The sequence below is a fragment of the Apaloderma vittatum genome, unplaced genomic scaffold (genome assembly GCF_000703405.1).
Source record: "Apaloderma vittatum isolate BGI_N311 unplaced genomic scaffold, ASM70340v1 scaffold4806, whole genome shotgun sequence".
Classification (NCBI taxonomy): domain Eukaryota; kingdom Metazoa; phylum Chordata; class Aves; order Trogoniformes; family Trogonidae; genus Apaloderma; species Apaloderma vittatum.
Genome location: NW_009721134.1, coordinates 24615 through 40618, shown reverse-complemented (window position 1 = coordinate 40618; position 16004 = coordinate 24615). Strand labels below are relative to the sequence as shown.

The 16004-nt window shown below is 38.1% G+C and overlaps 1 protein-coding gene across 1 annotated transcript; it reads left to right on the top strand.

The window, feature by feature from the left end:
* Positions 1 to 1168: 1168 nt before the first annotated feature.
* Positions 1169 to 15320, top strand: FAM150A (family with sequence similarity 150, member A). Its single transcript, XM_009871247.1, has 5 exons — positions 1169 to 1319; positions 5276 to 5329; positions 9516 to 9596; positions 11813 to 11889; positions 14673 to 15320. The coding sequence occupies exons 1-4, from the start codon at positions 1169 to 1171 to the stop codon at positions 11875 to 11877; spliced, it is 351 nt and encodes a 116-aa protein (XP_009869549.1). The 3' UTR covers positions 11878 to 11889; positions 14673 to 15320.
* Positions 15321 to 16004: the final 684 nt, after the last annotated feature.

Below are 16004 nucleotides of genomic sequence, written 5' to 3'. Positions count from 1 at the left end.
AGGGAGAGCTAGAAAACTTTAAATTTTACTATAAATATTCTTAGTATTTTAGACAGAAGATCCAGTAGCAAATCCGTCCTAGCATCATTTAAGAGTTTTCTATGGCCATTGCTGTCTGTGGGCAGCATTTTGTCCCAGATGACTAATTATCTAGGGACACACAAAGAGGTTCTAATGCAAATAAGGAAGAAAACCTTGAACTAAGATTATTTATGTTTATATCGAGGACAAACCCAGGGTCAATAGCACAATAGTGTACTCTCTCTGGTGAGCAGTGCAAATTTTGTAAGTTTGGGCACAAGAATGACACAAGCTGAATATTCTCCCAGCTGATTAAAAACAGTCACTATATATCCATGGGATATATATTGGCTGTATTTTAATAGCTTATGTAGCATGTTCTTGAGGCAAGAATGGATTAAATAAACTCTCCATTCAATATTTCCTATTCATGTGGGTTTCACATCTTATTCTTTCATTTTCCTATTTCTTTTGTGGTTTTGCCTAGTGTGACTTTCAAGTGTTTTGATTTTAGTAATGCTTTGCCAATCTATCTTCTTCTGTTTCTGTTTCGGTTTTTCTTTTCTGAAACTGTCAAAGGAATTTAATATGTATTGTGAGGATGTGAGCATACGAAAGGGTGTTATGTTATCTGACTTAATAGGTGATAGGTACTACATAAAATAAGACTGGAGTAACTAAGAACTTGTTAGAAGCTGGGAAAAACTAGCATAGAGGTTTTGTCATGATGTTTTTTCACTGCTTTATGAAAGCATCCTTTATGGACTTGAGATCCTGCTTCTGGTTGTGGTGTGATATGGTTGGGAGTCAGTGATACCTATTCAGAGAGTGGTGATTTGCCTTTACCAAACAAACTGACAAACTTGGTGGCCTTCTGCAATGGTGTTACAGCACCAGTGGATAAAGGAATTGCACCTGATGTCCTCTACCTGGACTTGTGCAAAGCATTTGACACTGTCCCACATGACATCTTGGTTTCTAAACTGGAAGGATATGGGCTTGATGGATGAAGCATTCGATGGATAAGGAATTGGCTAGATAGTCACACTCAAAGAGTTGTGCTCAAAAAATGATCTCTAAGGTCCCTTCCAGCCTAGGCCATTCTATGATTCTATGATTCTGTGGCTCAATGTCCAAGTGGAGATCAATGACGACTGGTGTCCTGCAAGGATCGGTACTGGGACCAGTGTTGTTTAACATCTTTGTTGGAGACATGGAAAGTGGGATAGAGTGCACCCTCAGCCTCAGCGAGTTTGCCGACGACGTCAAACTCTGTTTAGTGGTTGACACACTGGAGGGTAGGGATGCCATCCAGAGAGACCTTGACAGGCTTGAGAGGTGGGCCCAGGCTAGACTTATGAAATTCAGCAAGGCCATGTGTCAGGTCCTGCACCTGGGTTGAGGCAATCCCAAGCACAAATACAAGTTGGGCAGAGACCAGATTGGGAGCTGCCCTGAGGAGAAGGACTTGGGTGTGTCAGTTGATGAGAGGCTCAACATGAACCAGCCGCATGCACTTGCATCCCAAAAAGCAAACTGTGTCCTGGGCTGCATCAGGAGGATTGTGACCAGCAGGTTGAGGGAGGTAATCCTCCCCCTCTACTCTGCTCTGGTGAGGCCCCGTCCGGAGTACTGCGTCCGATTCTGGAGCCAACAGTTCCAAAAGGCATGGATCTGCTGGAGTGGGTCCAGAAGAGGGCGAGAAAGATGATTAGAGAGCTGGAGCACCTCTGCTATGAGGACAGGCTGAGGGAGCTGGAGTTGTTCAGCTTGGAGAAGTGAAGGCTCTGGGGTGACCTATTAGCAGCTTTCCAATACATAAAAGGGGCCTCTAGTGATAGGACAAGGGGCAATGGCCTGAAAGTGCAACAGCATAGATTTAGATTAGATATAAGGAAAAAATTCTTTACCATGAGAGTGGTGCAGCACTGGAACAGGTTGCCTGAGGAGGTTGTGAATGCCCCATCCCTGGAAGTGTTCAAAGCCAAATTGGATGGGGCTTTGAGCAACCTGCTCCAGTGGGAGGTTGGAAGTAGATGACCTTTAATGTCCCTTCCAACTCAAGCCATTCTATGATTGAGTGATGACCATGACACTGACTGCTCCCATTACCAGAGCCCCCCTGCTTGAAGAACGCACCACACCCGGACCTCTAGAGATCATCTAGTCCAACCACCCTGCCAAAGCAGGATCACCTAGGACAGGCCACACAGGAACGCATCCAAGTGGGTTTTGAAAGTCTCCAGAGGAGACTCCACAACCTCTCTGGACAGCCTTTCCAGTGCTCTGTCACCCTAACAGTAAAGAAGGTTCTCCTCATGTTGAGGGAGAACTTCCTATGGTCTGGCTTATACCCATTATTCCTTGTCTTCTTACTGGGCACCACCGAAAAGAGTCTGGCACCTTCCTCTTGATACTCACTCCTCAGATATTTTTATACATTAATAAAATCCCCTCTCAGCCTTCTCTTCTCAGGACTAAATAGCCCCAGTTCTCTTCATTTCTCTTCATAGGAGAGATGTTCAAGTCCCTTAATCATCCTCATAGCTTTCCATCGGACTCTCTCCAGTAGGTCCCTGTCTCTCTTGAATTGGGGAGCCCAAAACTGGACACAATATTCCACATGTGGTCTCACCAGGGTAGAGCAGAGGGGCAGGAGAACCTCCCTAGACCTGCTGGACACACTTTTCTTGATGCACCCCAGGATCCCATTGGCCCTCTTGGCCACAAGGGCCCATTGCTGTCCCATGGACAACTTATTGTCGACTAGGACTCCAAGGTCTTTCTCCACAGGGCTGCTTTCCAGCAGGATGGCCCCTAATCTGTAGTGGTGCCTGGTGTTATTCCTCCTTAGATGCAGGAGTCTACACTTGTCCTTACTGAACTTCATGAGTTTCCCCTTTGCCCAGCTCTCCAGCCTGTCCAGATCTTGTTGGATGGCAGCACAGCCTTCTGGTTTGTCAGCCACCCCTCCCAGTTTTGTATCATCAGCGAACTTGCTGAGAGTACACTCTATCCCCTCATCCAGGTCGTTGATGAAGATATTGAATAAAACTGGACCCAGTGATGATCCCTGGAGAACACCACTGGCCATAGGCCTCCAATTTGACTCTGTGTCGCTGATCACAACCCTTTGAAACACTAAGTCCTTTGAGACTTCAGACTCATAGTTGTGTACGAGATTGGAGGATTTGGCCATGCTGTTGGAAGACAAAAGAAAATGACTGTGCTTGTGTTGGGCAGTTCATAATTCAGGCGGAGCTTCCCCTCCCATTAGAGTCAGCAGACAGAAGTGTTCCAGTAACGTATGCTGCCCGTGATTTTTATACAAATGAGCTTAGGTTTTCTTTGTGAAGGGCTAAGGGCTCACCAGTTTTTACCCAGCAAATGCAGTTCTACTATGAAGAAAACGAACATTTGAAGAAAGCCAAAAGCTGATTGCTGCCCGAAGGGATGGCAGACGCAGCAGGGGGGAACCAGGCACGCACTCAGGATCATTCAGCCGCTATCCAACACACAACTGACCTAGTTTTCCCTCTTGGGACAGGCATAACGGGGCTGGTGTGAACCTTGGACCAATGTAGGTTACTTGTGGGAGGCAAACCCTGCAGTGTTCCGTCTCAGTCTTACTGACGCAGCTACAGCTGCAATTTGGTGCTTGCAATGCCTGGCTCCTTGCCTGAGCATCAAATCCATTACCCTGTTTTACCTTCTGTGCATCTAGGCTGGGTTTTTTGGTTGTATACTGTATTATAGATTTTTCCTACATAATTTTATAGGGCAAAAGGCAACTACTGTTCCCATAGTAAATTTGATAGGCTTTGAAAGGATCTGGGTCTAAGTGTTCTTTGTCAGAATGGCCTGTTCCTATGCCAGCCTTCACCAGCTTTGGTTATTCGTCAGTACTTGAGGCATCTCATTCAAAACTCACACAGATTGTTTCCTTAATTTGGCTTTTCATGTGCTTCATTCTGCGTAATTTTAAACTACCTGATGTTTCATGTCAGTAAAATTCTAAATTTAATGGAGAAGGGATGGTATTTAATTTACAGTAAGGAAACTAGCTAGTTAAAACTGAGATTTTTTAGGAATCTTATGTAAATTAGGTCCCCTAACCTTGCTGAGTTGCAGTAAGATGGGCTGTTTTGCTTAAAACTCCAGCCTAATAATACACTCATGTGACCTCTCAGAAATTGCCTAAAGCCAGTGGTAGGAATTTAATTTGGCAGATCACCAACATCTTCCTATACTATGAAAGGGAACTTGCTCTCTTCTGAGCTAACAAGTAATTCAAATGGGAAACTGAAAAAAGAAGTAGGAGAATACAAAGATTGAAAATTACATTAGCACTAACTAAATTTTTTTTGTGAATAAATATGTTCACCTGGAGATCCTAATGCTGCAAGTTAATAATGTTCCTTATATTAGTGCTAAGATAGACATTTCTTTTGAGTTTAATATAGCGTGCAACTATTATATACAGTCACTGTCTGTAATAGTAACTACAATTACCCACGAATTTATTCAGCTTTTAATTGGTAATTTTATTAGTTTGAGGGGAAATACACTAGTTTTGAGAATAATTATTTGCACCAAAAATTCTTGCTGTGAGCTAGGCACAATCCCACTGCAAAAAAGGAAAAAAAAAAGGGGGGAAGCAGAGTTGTTAGCTCCAATTTTTGTTCTGCCTGATTCCTTTGTTCCAAGACTTGTATTTTCTCTTGCACTTTTTTGGAAAAAGTACCATGTATGGAAGGAGATATTTTAAAATTCACAGCATTTTTCATAGGAGTACTATTTTTTGACTAATAGTGCGATGAAAATACGCATGGCCTATATCTGTCTAAATTACCTGTAGGAGTCATTTCTCTTGAGGCACCTTTTATTTCAAACCCAGAATATGGCATTTAGTTTGTATTTATCTACATATTTTACATAATTTGTTTGACTACTCAAATACTTGTTGTATCTTGATAACTTAATTTTAATATTTTATAAATATTTATAAAGGTATAGTTCACTCAGACATAGGATGTGTAGAAATGGTTGTCAGAAAGTCTGATAGAGTATGTTGTAGGATGACCATTTGATATTTATCTATTGTTGACACAAACAAACACACAACAATGAAAATTGATTTCACAGTTAATTTGGGACGATATTGGGTCTCTTTACAGCAGATATCTTGGCACATTATGCTTTCAGAGCTTTTATCGTAATTCTAATATTACATACTTTTTTCTTCTCTCCTCAGAAATTTTTCCAAGAGATTCCAGTCTAAAAGACAAATTCATAAAACATTTTACAGGTAAGACAGCTACTTGCTCTTAATTTACTTACATATGCATATTCTAAGTAGCCACAAGAGTCTCACCATTAGCTTTTTTAGGTTCTGCACCAAGTTTAGCATTTGTGAAGTTAAAATTGTGTTGTTTAGGACTTGTCTAATTTTACAGAACTCTAATTATGTATAGGTTTGAGTCTCGCTTTGAACAATGTAGTCTAAAATACCTTTCAAAATGTAGTTAACTTAAAAATTAATTAAACCCCATCGTTTTATTTTTGTCATTCTGTTGTTGCTTGATGATTTGCAGCTACAACAGAGGTTTAATAGCTGTAGGTACTGAATGTATGTGTCTCTATGCTATAGATACTGTGTTGTATAACTACGTGCAAACAATTTGCATTATGGTGTTAAAAATGTGATCTGTGTAAGCACCTATCTGCTGTCTCTGGCAAATAATAATTTAATGAAACAACTCTATATTTTTAATTTTAAATATGTGTATTTTTCATATTATTTGTCAGTCCTACTGTATTTATTTAAAATTCCTAATTGGACTGCATGTATCTTTCAGAAACAGACCTATGTGGTCATGTAAGTTTTCACTATATCTGGGAAACACATTTTGTATTCTGTCTCATGAGGTATACATGTGGATGCTTATTTTACAAGGCAAACAAGTAGAACAAGGAAGAATTTGTGTAAATGAATCAGAAAAATAATTTGCCATTTCAAACCTGAAAGTTTAATGTGATTACAGTTAAACTACTTGAAAGTTGATATGGAGTTGTATAATGCACTTACCTTTGGGACTCTATGTTACAACTGAAAAATATTGTACCCTCTGGAAGTAAGCAAAAAGAGTTGCCAAAAGCAAGATCCTGCACTGATTCTTTACTCTCCAGTTCCAAATGTTTTGTAGTTCAGAATAGTGAAGATTTCAGCGTATGACACAGCAAATCTGTAGGTGATTTTAAGTATTATTTGGATTAGTGAAACTAAAAATTAGAGAAATAGTTATTGTTTGGGGCATGGAAAAGAGAATTGTAAACAATTATACGTTTCCCCTTTGCTGGAAATTGCAGACTGTCCTTGGCAGCAAAGGAAAGAATATGTTCTCCCTTTTGCGTGGGGGAGGTGTCCCCAAATCTTTAGGATAACCACAGCTTTAAGGATCTTTCAGCCAGCTCTAACTGCAGCCTAATAGCATCTACAGGAAACATGCTGTCCCCAGCTGGCCCTTCACTTTTACAGTAAACAAAAGTAATTATGAACCTTGCCGTTTCCAGTCCACATGAGAGAGAAAAGAATGTATAGACTGCAACTGTGCTCTCCTGTGCAGCACAGAAATACTGAAAATACCTTTCCTGGGGAGGACAAACAAGAAAGATTTGCTTATATTAAAGCTTAATCCATTTTCTTTTCATTTTTAACTTTGGAAACTGCTCAGCTGCCATAAAAAGCTCAACATAAGAATCTGGGGAAGCCAAGTAATGAATAGAGAACAAGTTTCATTACTCAAAAACAACAGGGAAAAACAACCATGAGTTTTACGGACTGCTTTTTGAGAATACTAAATCATAGAAAAAGAAAAAAAAAGAGGAAAAAGTACTTGAAGGCCTGAATCTAGAGCCATTCATTAAATTCATAGTAATTTTCTGCATGAATAGTTGCCATCAAAATTGCTGAAATTATTTGACTAGCATTAGCTGGAATTGCATAAGGAAAGCATGTTCATTCAAAAATTCTTTGTTGCCTCAGAATTTCTGCCCACATATTTTTTTCTTTTTAATTATACTCTTAAGATTTTCAGTGATGAGTTTTTCTGCCTGTTTTTGTTTTTAGCTTTATAGAGCCTATAATCCATAGATGTTTACCTAAAATACAGTCTAACTTTGTTTTTCTTTGTTCTGTTCAAGTCATAATCCTTTTTTCCATCAACCTCGAATGTTCTGTTCTAGCCTGTACTAGTTCAAGAGTTACAATATCCTAAGCTAATGAAGTTGCGAAAAAGAGGAGAGAAGAGGAAATCAAAATTGTCTTTACAGTCCATTACCTTTATGGTTTCAGGGTTAAGAAAATTATTGTATATTTCTAGTATGCCAAAAATAGTAGACACATTTTAAAGCCAAATAAGAACCATATGTAATAGTCCTTGACTATAGGAAAAATCATAAATAATATTGTGAGTCGTATAACTATCTATCAATTCAAGTAGAAAAGCCAGCTGACACAGAGTGCGCAAATAAAATTAACAGCCTATTTTTGATGGCAGGGAAGAGAACTAGAAAACCATATATTATCTGAAGGGACACAGAATTTTTTTAGTGACAAAAGCTGAAGTTATCTCTGTATGTCCTGGATAATTTCAAATTACATACTTCTTCTCTAGTCCTATTACTCAGATAAAAAATGTCAGCAATCTCCCAGTTCAAAGTTGCAAACAACTTTGTTGACTGCTTTGTCAGCTGAAAATCTTATTTGTGGCCGAAAAATCTCATGAAATGTACATAGTACTGTAAAATATACCTAATGTTCAAGTGTCATAGAGAGGAATCTTTCCTCAAGCTTGTGATAGTTTGGTTCCATTATCCAGAGAGAATTTTCTTGATATATTTTACCAGGCTGATGAACGACCTTTCAAGTTGTGAAATACATGAAATACTTGCTACTTTCCTCTGACAGGAAGGCTAGTTAACACAACCTTCTTCTGTAGCATTTTTTGAAACAAGCTGTTCTTACTCAGGATTCCTCTTTGTGCTGAGTTTAGAGGGTACAAATTAAGTTTAGTCTTGCTCACTTACTATCAATTAAGATAGAGGGAGTTAGGGCTGTTCAGTCTCGAGAAGGCTGAGAGGGGATCTTATTAATGTGTATAAATATCCGAGGAGTGTGTGTCAAGAGGAAGATGCCAGTCTCTTTTCAGTGGTGCCCAGTGTTAGAACAAGGAATAATGGGTGTAAGCTAGAACATAGGAAGTTCCACCTCAACGTGAGGAGAAACTTCTTTATTGTGAGGGTGACAGAGCACTGGAACAGGCTGCCCAGAGAGGCTGTGCAGTCTCCTTCTCTGGAGACTTTCAAAACATGCCCAGACACATTCCTTTGTGGCCTGTCCTAGGTGATTGTGCTTTGGCAGAGGGGTTGGACCAGATGATCTCTAGAGGTCTCTTCCAACCCCTAACATTCGCTGATTCTATGATTCTCATTTATGTCAGTGTTTTCTGTCCAAATCACAGGAAACTCATCCCCAACTGTCAGTGACGGTATTGCTAAGCAGGTTGCATGATGCAAATATTACATTCTTATTCTCCTTTCCAATTTGGATGCCATCAGTAATATGTTCTCCGGGCCATTAGCAATTATGGAAGGGCCCTTTGGCAACTTGTTACCTTTGAGCCATGTTTTGGACACCAGTAGCTATATATTCTTATCAAATGTTAACACAGGTACAAGACACAAGTAGAAATCTATATCCAGAGAAAGCAGCACAGGCTGAAAAGAGCAAAGACACAGCACAGTACACCCTGGGCACACAGGGATTTGCCACATCCAGACATTGAAACATGTGTTGCCCTGTGCACATCTGCACCCTTTCTTGCTAGGACCATTTTAACAGGAGATCAGGTTCCTAGATGTTATTCAGCTGTCATTTTTCTTTCCTCAACACCCACGTTGTATATTAAGAACTTCATAAACCATCTATGTGCAAATTAGAAGTATTAGTACATGAAGCTGCTTCATCTTTCCAGGGCTTAGAAATTCATACTTCCTTCAAATGTTACTTTTATTTTTCTTTAAAAATAATATCTGCATTCCCTCTACATTATTCCTTCTACAATAGGATACTGACTTCTGAGCAAATGAAATTCACATGTAGTTACATCATTCTATTTTTCACATAGAAGAAATTTTACTGATAACTTTGAATTATTGGAATTTCAAGTCTAGACTGGTCCATCATTCCAAGGGCCATTTCTTCTGTTATTCAGATGATGAACACAGTAGTGGAGCCATAGTACTTCATCTTGTTATTTTAGTAGCATAGTTACACTCCTGTTGCATCATAACTGTCTAAGTTTTAGTAAAAAATTAAATGTAAATTTGTTAAAACACATGGAACTTAACTCTTATGTGTTGATGTCATTCATTGACACTGCAAAACAGTGACACTGAAAGCTTCTGGTTAACTCCTTCTTATTTTCAAACAGGGCCAGTCACATTTTCTTCAGAGTGTAGCAAGCACTTTCATCGACTGTATCACAACACAAGGGACTGCTCAACACCAGCCTGTAAGTAGTAATTAAAGTACCTTATCGCGCTATCAGTGGTACTTGTTTAAAAGCAGCTATTTCCTATTAAGTGTTTGATGTGCTGGTCCTTTTTGTAACTTGCTCTTTACTTTAGCACTAGACTACAAAATGTAAACCCAAGGTCTTCTAATACACAAAGATTTTCTATTAATGCACTTGCAGTCAGCTGCATATCAAAGTGAGACTAATATAAGTGAAATGAAAACTTCAGTCTGAAAAAACACTTGGGCATGCCTATGAAGAAAGCAGATATAAAGCCGTATTCTCTTTCCTGCTCCCTTTGCCTCCACTTAGTAACTTGCACAGTAACATAAAATCAGAACCATTCTCTACATTCTCTTAACACTCAGTAGTATGGTTATATCTTGGTTTTCAGTTTGTGGTGATAATTTGTTATATGCCCATTGTTAAAGAACTTAAAATCAATAAATTCATCATTTTTGTTGTTGATACATGCAGTTCTTATCAAACAATATTCCAGTATGAGATTCACAGAGATTTTGCTTTAGCATGATCTGAATGTAATTTTGTCAGAGAGATTAAAAAATTAAACTAAGATGTTATTTAATGGGTAAAACAAACAAACAGAAAACCCCAACAAAATGGAAATTCACTAAAAAGAAGTTACTTCAGCATTCTCTAATACGATGGACAGTTAAAATAAAATGAGTGGAAAATGAGCAATAATTAGAAAAGATGAGTCTCATTAATGATGTGTAAGCACAAACTATGGACCAGAGTACTTTGGAAATTTTTCTGGGTTTTACATGAAAAAATAGTTTCGTTTCTTGTCTGAATCACTTAGAAAGATGGTAAGCACTTTTTTTGTGAGCAGCTGAGATGCTCTCTCACCAAAGCTCAGCACCTCATAGGATCTGGCTGTTGAAAGGGACTGGAGCAGCTCTTGTCTCCATACACACACTAATTAGAAGTTGGAATATAAAAATCCATGTCTCATCCTCAAAAGATACACATATAGCTTTTTAAGTAGACATGAGTAGGCTAGACATATAACAGAAATCCCATGCGTGCTCCATATTGCATACTGTGATGCATGAGTCCAGCATACATATTATTTGGACTCTTCTGTACTGCCTGAGTGCTTCACTTTTTTAATGAAGAAACATAGTCATAATATTTCTCTTCGAATTAAATGACTTTTCTCTATATTTTAAAACAGGATTGTGGTTAGTACTGTGCGAAGCATTAGTTTTTAAATTCAACTGTCAAAATAAAATTTAAAATAAAAATGCAATTAAAACCAAAGAAGATTTTTTTTTTCTCCTTTACATCAACCAAACCCAAAGCAGACAATGAATTTGATTCAACCTGAAATATTCAGTTGATCTAAAAAGGAGAACTGAATCCTTAGAGCTGTCTCCACCTTATCGAGAACTCTGGGTTTAGAAGAGCTATCAAGGCTGATCATACTCGGGTTATTTTTCTGTCTTATTAGAGGGGTTTGATATTTTCTTTCAGCTGTAGCCACCATAGGATGAGTTACTCCCTCACCTGCTGGCATGGTTATATTCTGTACAAACATTCCCTGACAAACTGAACACAGGTTAGGATTCAGTCTTTTGCTATTTGACACAACTTATTAAAATACTTCTCAAGCAAAAGAAGAAAATTGCATCTAAGTCTTTCTTGTTATCAAATAGTTAGACCTTTCCATCAGAAAGGGCAAAAGTGGCTCAAGGGCCACTTGAACCAAGTGGTCGTTTGAACCAAGGACACCAAAGAGAGATGTAACACGTAGGATGCTGTTATCTCTAGTCTGATGGTGAGATGTACTTAGACATGGAAAACGTGCATTTTCATAAATGTTAATGCTACGTTTAATAATAAAAAAGTTTAAAAGAGCCTGACCTCATAGAATAACCATCCAATTAATGAGTTAAATTCCTTCAAGCAAGGTTGGGATTTGAATCGCTCTTCTACATCTTAGGAGGAAACTACATGGTAGAAAATTAACTGCTACCATCACTCACATTTCCTCTAAAGCCCTGGCTAGGATAAGTACAATCTAATTTTGCATCTTGCACACAAAATTTAATGAATTTCCATCAGAAAATGGTTTCACTGTGTAGATAGTCTGAAATTCTAGTACCAATTCTACATTTCATTTTATGCAGTTTTTTGAGGATATCTGGCAACTGAGATTCATTATTGCTGTGGGTGATTTTGTTTTATAGATTATAAAAGGTGTGCAAGGTTGCTAACAAGATTAGCAATGAGCCCTTTGTGTACACAGTCCTAGGATGTTTGCTATGTAAGTATAATTTTTCTCACTCATTTTCTGATTTGTTGAATGGTCTAGTGATTTACTTCACACTTGTACCTTGTTATCAGACGTGCATACAGAAATGTGATATTTAATAGAGTTCATCAACTTGAAGCTCTAGCATTGCTGTAAGGAGTGAATGGTTCCTCATGGAAATATATGGAAGCACAGATACCTTAGACAGGCCCACTGTAATATCCCACAAGTCACTTGGAGCACTATAGTCCATAATTATGCACCGAGTGACCTCTTATTCAAAGTTTAAAGAAGGTGTCTCGTTGGAAAGAAAAAAGTATGAGGACTTCATCAATACATTTATTTCAGGCCTTTCAGAAGCAGGCTTTATTTTTAATCCATGGAAGAAATGGAATGTCATGGTCTCAGGTCTGCCAGTGCAATCTTCATAGATACCCTGTCACTTTATTCATCTTTGGGACCAGTTTTTATTCCCAGATTGTCTTCTGAGAATTTCTCTGAAGTTAATACCACTTCGTGGTGGTGGAAGTAAAGTGAACATATAGATGTCACAATGCTAAAGGCTTTAAGTAACAGTCTTTGAAAGGAATCAGTCCATTCTTATTCATGAATAGCATGTTAAATGTGTTAATTAACAGCATTGTCACTGATTAAAGGAACATCTTGAGTTGTTTGAATATCAATAAGATGGTTACACTTCCAGTAGCAATTTTGAAAACTGCAGTGGTTATTACTGGCCAATAAAATATATAAAATCAGTGAATTTATTCAAAGATGGTTTCCTTTCACCACCTCCTCTTGACAAATACTGCAAGCTTGGCGTTTGGGGGAGTTGTGTATGTCACTTCTTCCTGTATCAAGACTTCAATTTATACTAATCAAGAATAAGAAAGACAGAATAGGATATGAGTCAGTGTTAGCTGATTTGGTTTCCAAGTGGAGGTGGGATTCATTTTGGTGGCTGTGAGAAAAAGCTTTGAAGTATATGGCAATATTTCAGTGCTGAAAAGAAATGACATCATTTCTTTCTCTTGTTCTTTTATTAATTATTTTCAGTCTGTTTGGCCTCTTGCCTTTCAGGTCTTGCAGTATATTTTGAACATATCAGGGGCACTGAACTAGAGACTGAGTAAAGATCTCATTACTTTGCAAGGATCTCCTTTCCATGACTAAGGACAGGAATCCTTGTATGAATGCCTTTCTTCTAATATAAAAAGAAAAAAAAAAAGAAAAAAAAGTGCCTAAATTCCTGTTTGTTTGTTACTTTTCTCTTTCAAATCTCAGCTTTCTCAAACATCCTAGCACTCTTATCTTCTGCACTTTCACCTCCTTAGTTTGGGTTTTTCTGTCAACTGTTTCCCTTTACACCTCTGGGTTCATGGCTTGTGGCTTCCAGAAAGATTTATGGGCATTCCAATACGTTTTTTTCCCCCTTTTCTTTAAAGAGATGAGTCAAAGATCTGACTGCATAACCATAATACAGAAGCATATATCTCATCTTCTTTCCATCTTTAAAATACAAAAGGATCAAAAGTTGCTGTGATTTCCAAATCCAGGTGTTCTAACTTGCTTGCCAAAAATACACTCAAAGGGACATGTGGGGAAGGGAGAGTTTAAATGTTAAGCAGTGTTAGAAGCTTGTATGCACTGTGTTCACTTACAGTTTTATCTAGGCTGACTTTCTCTCTACTTTGTTAAAAATAGAGAAAACCTCATAGGAAAAAGTAGAGCTATGATCTGTTTCCCAGCTGCCTTTGTGCCCTCTCTCCCCATTTCTCCACCAAGTAAATAAAACAGCTAGGTTCCACTAGAGGTAAGACAGGCTCACATGCCTTCGTGTTTGCTTATATCCAATGGAAACATTTCCCTGAGAAGGGTGAAGTGTGTCAGGAGACACTCTGTCTTCCCTCAAAATAGACATGGCAGCACAGTCGTTAGATAAGTCCATCACTCAACAGCACTGCATTTCTAGTATGATTTTGTGATTGCTTCTGTTCCATCTTTTCGCAGAGGATCTGTTTTACTCACCACCCTCACAGTAGCTTAGAAAGGATAGGGTCACAGTTCTGGTTTACTATAAAAGAATTTGCCTTTGCTTTAACTTCTGAGAGAGTATTGGAAATTTCAGTTGCCTTGAAGATGGAGGATCTCCCACTTGAACTGAGAACTGTTTTGAAGTATTTCTCCTGTGCATACTAAGATAGGCTGCATTTTCTGCATCAAAAAAGAACTGCAGTGCTATGATGCAAATATTTTCCTCCCTCTCCTGTACAAAAGTGCCCGAGGACAAAAGGGAGATGTGGCCATCTCCTGTTAAAAACAACGTTTAGCCTGGGAAAAGCCGACCTTCTCTGGTGGGGAGTGAGTGGGACCCCTGCGGTGGGAGCCCAGGGGGAGTGGCTGCGGGGCTGTTTCAGGACCATGGACAAGGCCGCCGTTTTGTGGGGGTTTTGGTGGTGTTTTTTTTTTTCTTTCTCCCAGTGCAGATCCTTTCAGATGGAAGTATAGCATTTGCTGAACCCCAGAATCTAGAATACACATGGCTCTGTTCTTTGTAAACTTCCTTTTAAGATGCAGCAGCATGGACTGCGATGTGTTTAATCTCTTAGCATCACTGCTGAGGATTTGTCATGACAAAATTCATCAGTGTTCACAGAAGGGCAAGACTCACTGGCATTCTGGAGTTAAGATTTATAGAATCCACAGGAAACTGTGATTTCTAAACAGAACTCTACTAAGCAGCCTGCCTCTGTTTTGAAACTAGTTATAAAATGGCATGTCCTTTTCTCTTGCAGACTTTCTACTAAGGAGAGAATTCTGATTTGCCAAGAAAGTGCCTTGAAATCTTCCAAGACAGAGAAGACATCTTTTACCTTACTGATTTACAAAGTTTTGTTACTAGATGCATTTTATTTTCATATATTTGTTGGACATTCCATATTTGTGTGAAACATTATTTTATTTTAATTTGTAAATTTGTTGCCTATAGTTCAGACAAGCCAATTATTTAAATACATTGTATATAAAGAATACTAATGATATACTGACTAAGTGTTGTAACCATATGCAAGGAGTTGGTAAAATTTTGGTGTTTCTCTTGTTCCATTGTATTTACATCATTCTGCTCAGGCTCTTACTTTCATTATTTGCACTAACTTGAAATGCAGAAGTCTATGTAACTGAAATCTGAATAAGCTGTAAGTGAGGAAGTTTTACTTGCCATGGAAGATATTTTATATTATGAAGCTTTGTTAATATATACATATATATTATTGCGCATTAGAAAAAAATTGCTAGGAAATGCACCTTGCTTTCAGGAACATTTGTATGACTATTCTGGATTTTCATCAGTTACATTTGTACTGGCACTTATGGAAAGAGTTGCAAATAATGTAAATATAAAGACTGGAAAACTGCAATGCAGTTTTGGTGGAATAAAGAACATTAAAAGAAACTCTTTTCCATGAGAGGTTATTTAAATTCATTAAAAGGTTACTTATTTAGTATATAAATTTAATTTATCTGGTGAACTTGAAATACTTTTCCTTTGAGAACTTCAAATATGCATGTGGTTTTTTTACATTTAATTTTCAAGTAGGAATTTTTCTACAGATACTTATTCTTCAGCTGAACAAGGTGCAAACAAAAATGCAACGTGCATCTGCTGTGAACAACAGAAACCTTCTGTGAGGATGAAGACAGGGTAATAAAATAGCCCAGTAGTAGAAAGAATACTTCAGAGCATAATAGCAAAAAAGCAAGAGGTATAATGGATGAATTTGGCTAGTGACACACTAAGCTTAATTATTTGAGAAGAATCCAAAGCACAGTTGCTGTCTCTTTTTTGTTTAAAATCAAATTGTGATGATGACATTTTCTACCCATTTGTCTCAGCTCTTTTATTGTAAGCTTGATGACTGCTTTCCAAGGAACCTCATATGAAGAGAAGTTTTTATGGTGAGGGCCAGAGTAATTCACAACACACATTGATTACTGTGCCCAAATCACAGTTCTTATGTTTAACTGACCATTCAAACTAATACCATCAGATTAGACGTCTCTATATCTTCGATTGCCAGCACTTTTTCCTTTATAGAATAGCAAGGAAGTTCTGCCCTGGGACTCTT

Coding starts and splice junctions, on each gene's coding strand:
- FAM150A (XM_009871247.1), top strand. CDS start 1,169: ATGACGACTGGTGTCCTGCAAGGATCGGTACTGGGACCAGTGTTGTTT. Junction 5,330..9,515: donor ATTCATAAAACATTTTACAG/GTAAGACAGCTA, acceptor ATTTTCAAACAG/GGCCAGTCACATTTTCTTCA. Junction 9,597..11,812: donor GGACTGCTCAACACCAGCCT/GTAAGTAGTAAT, acceptor TTTGTTTTATAG/ATTATAAAAGGTGTGCAAGG.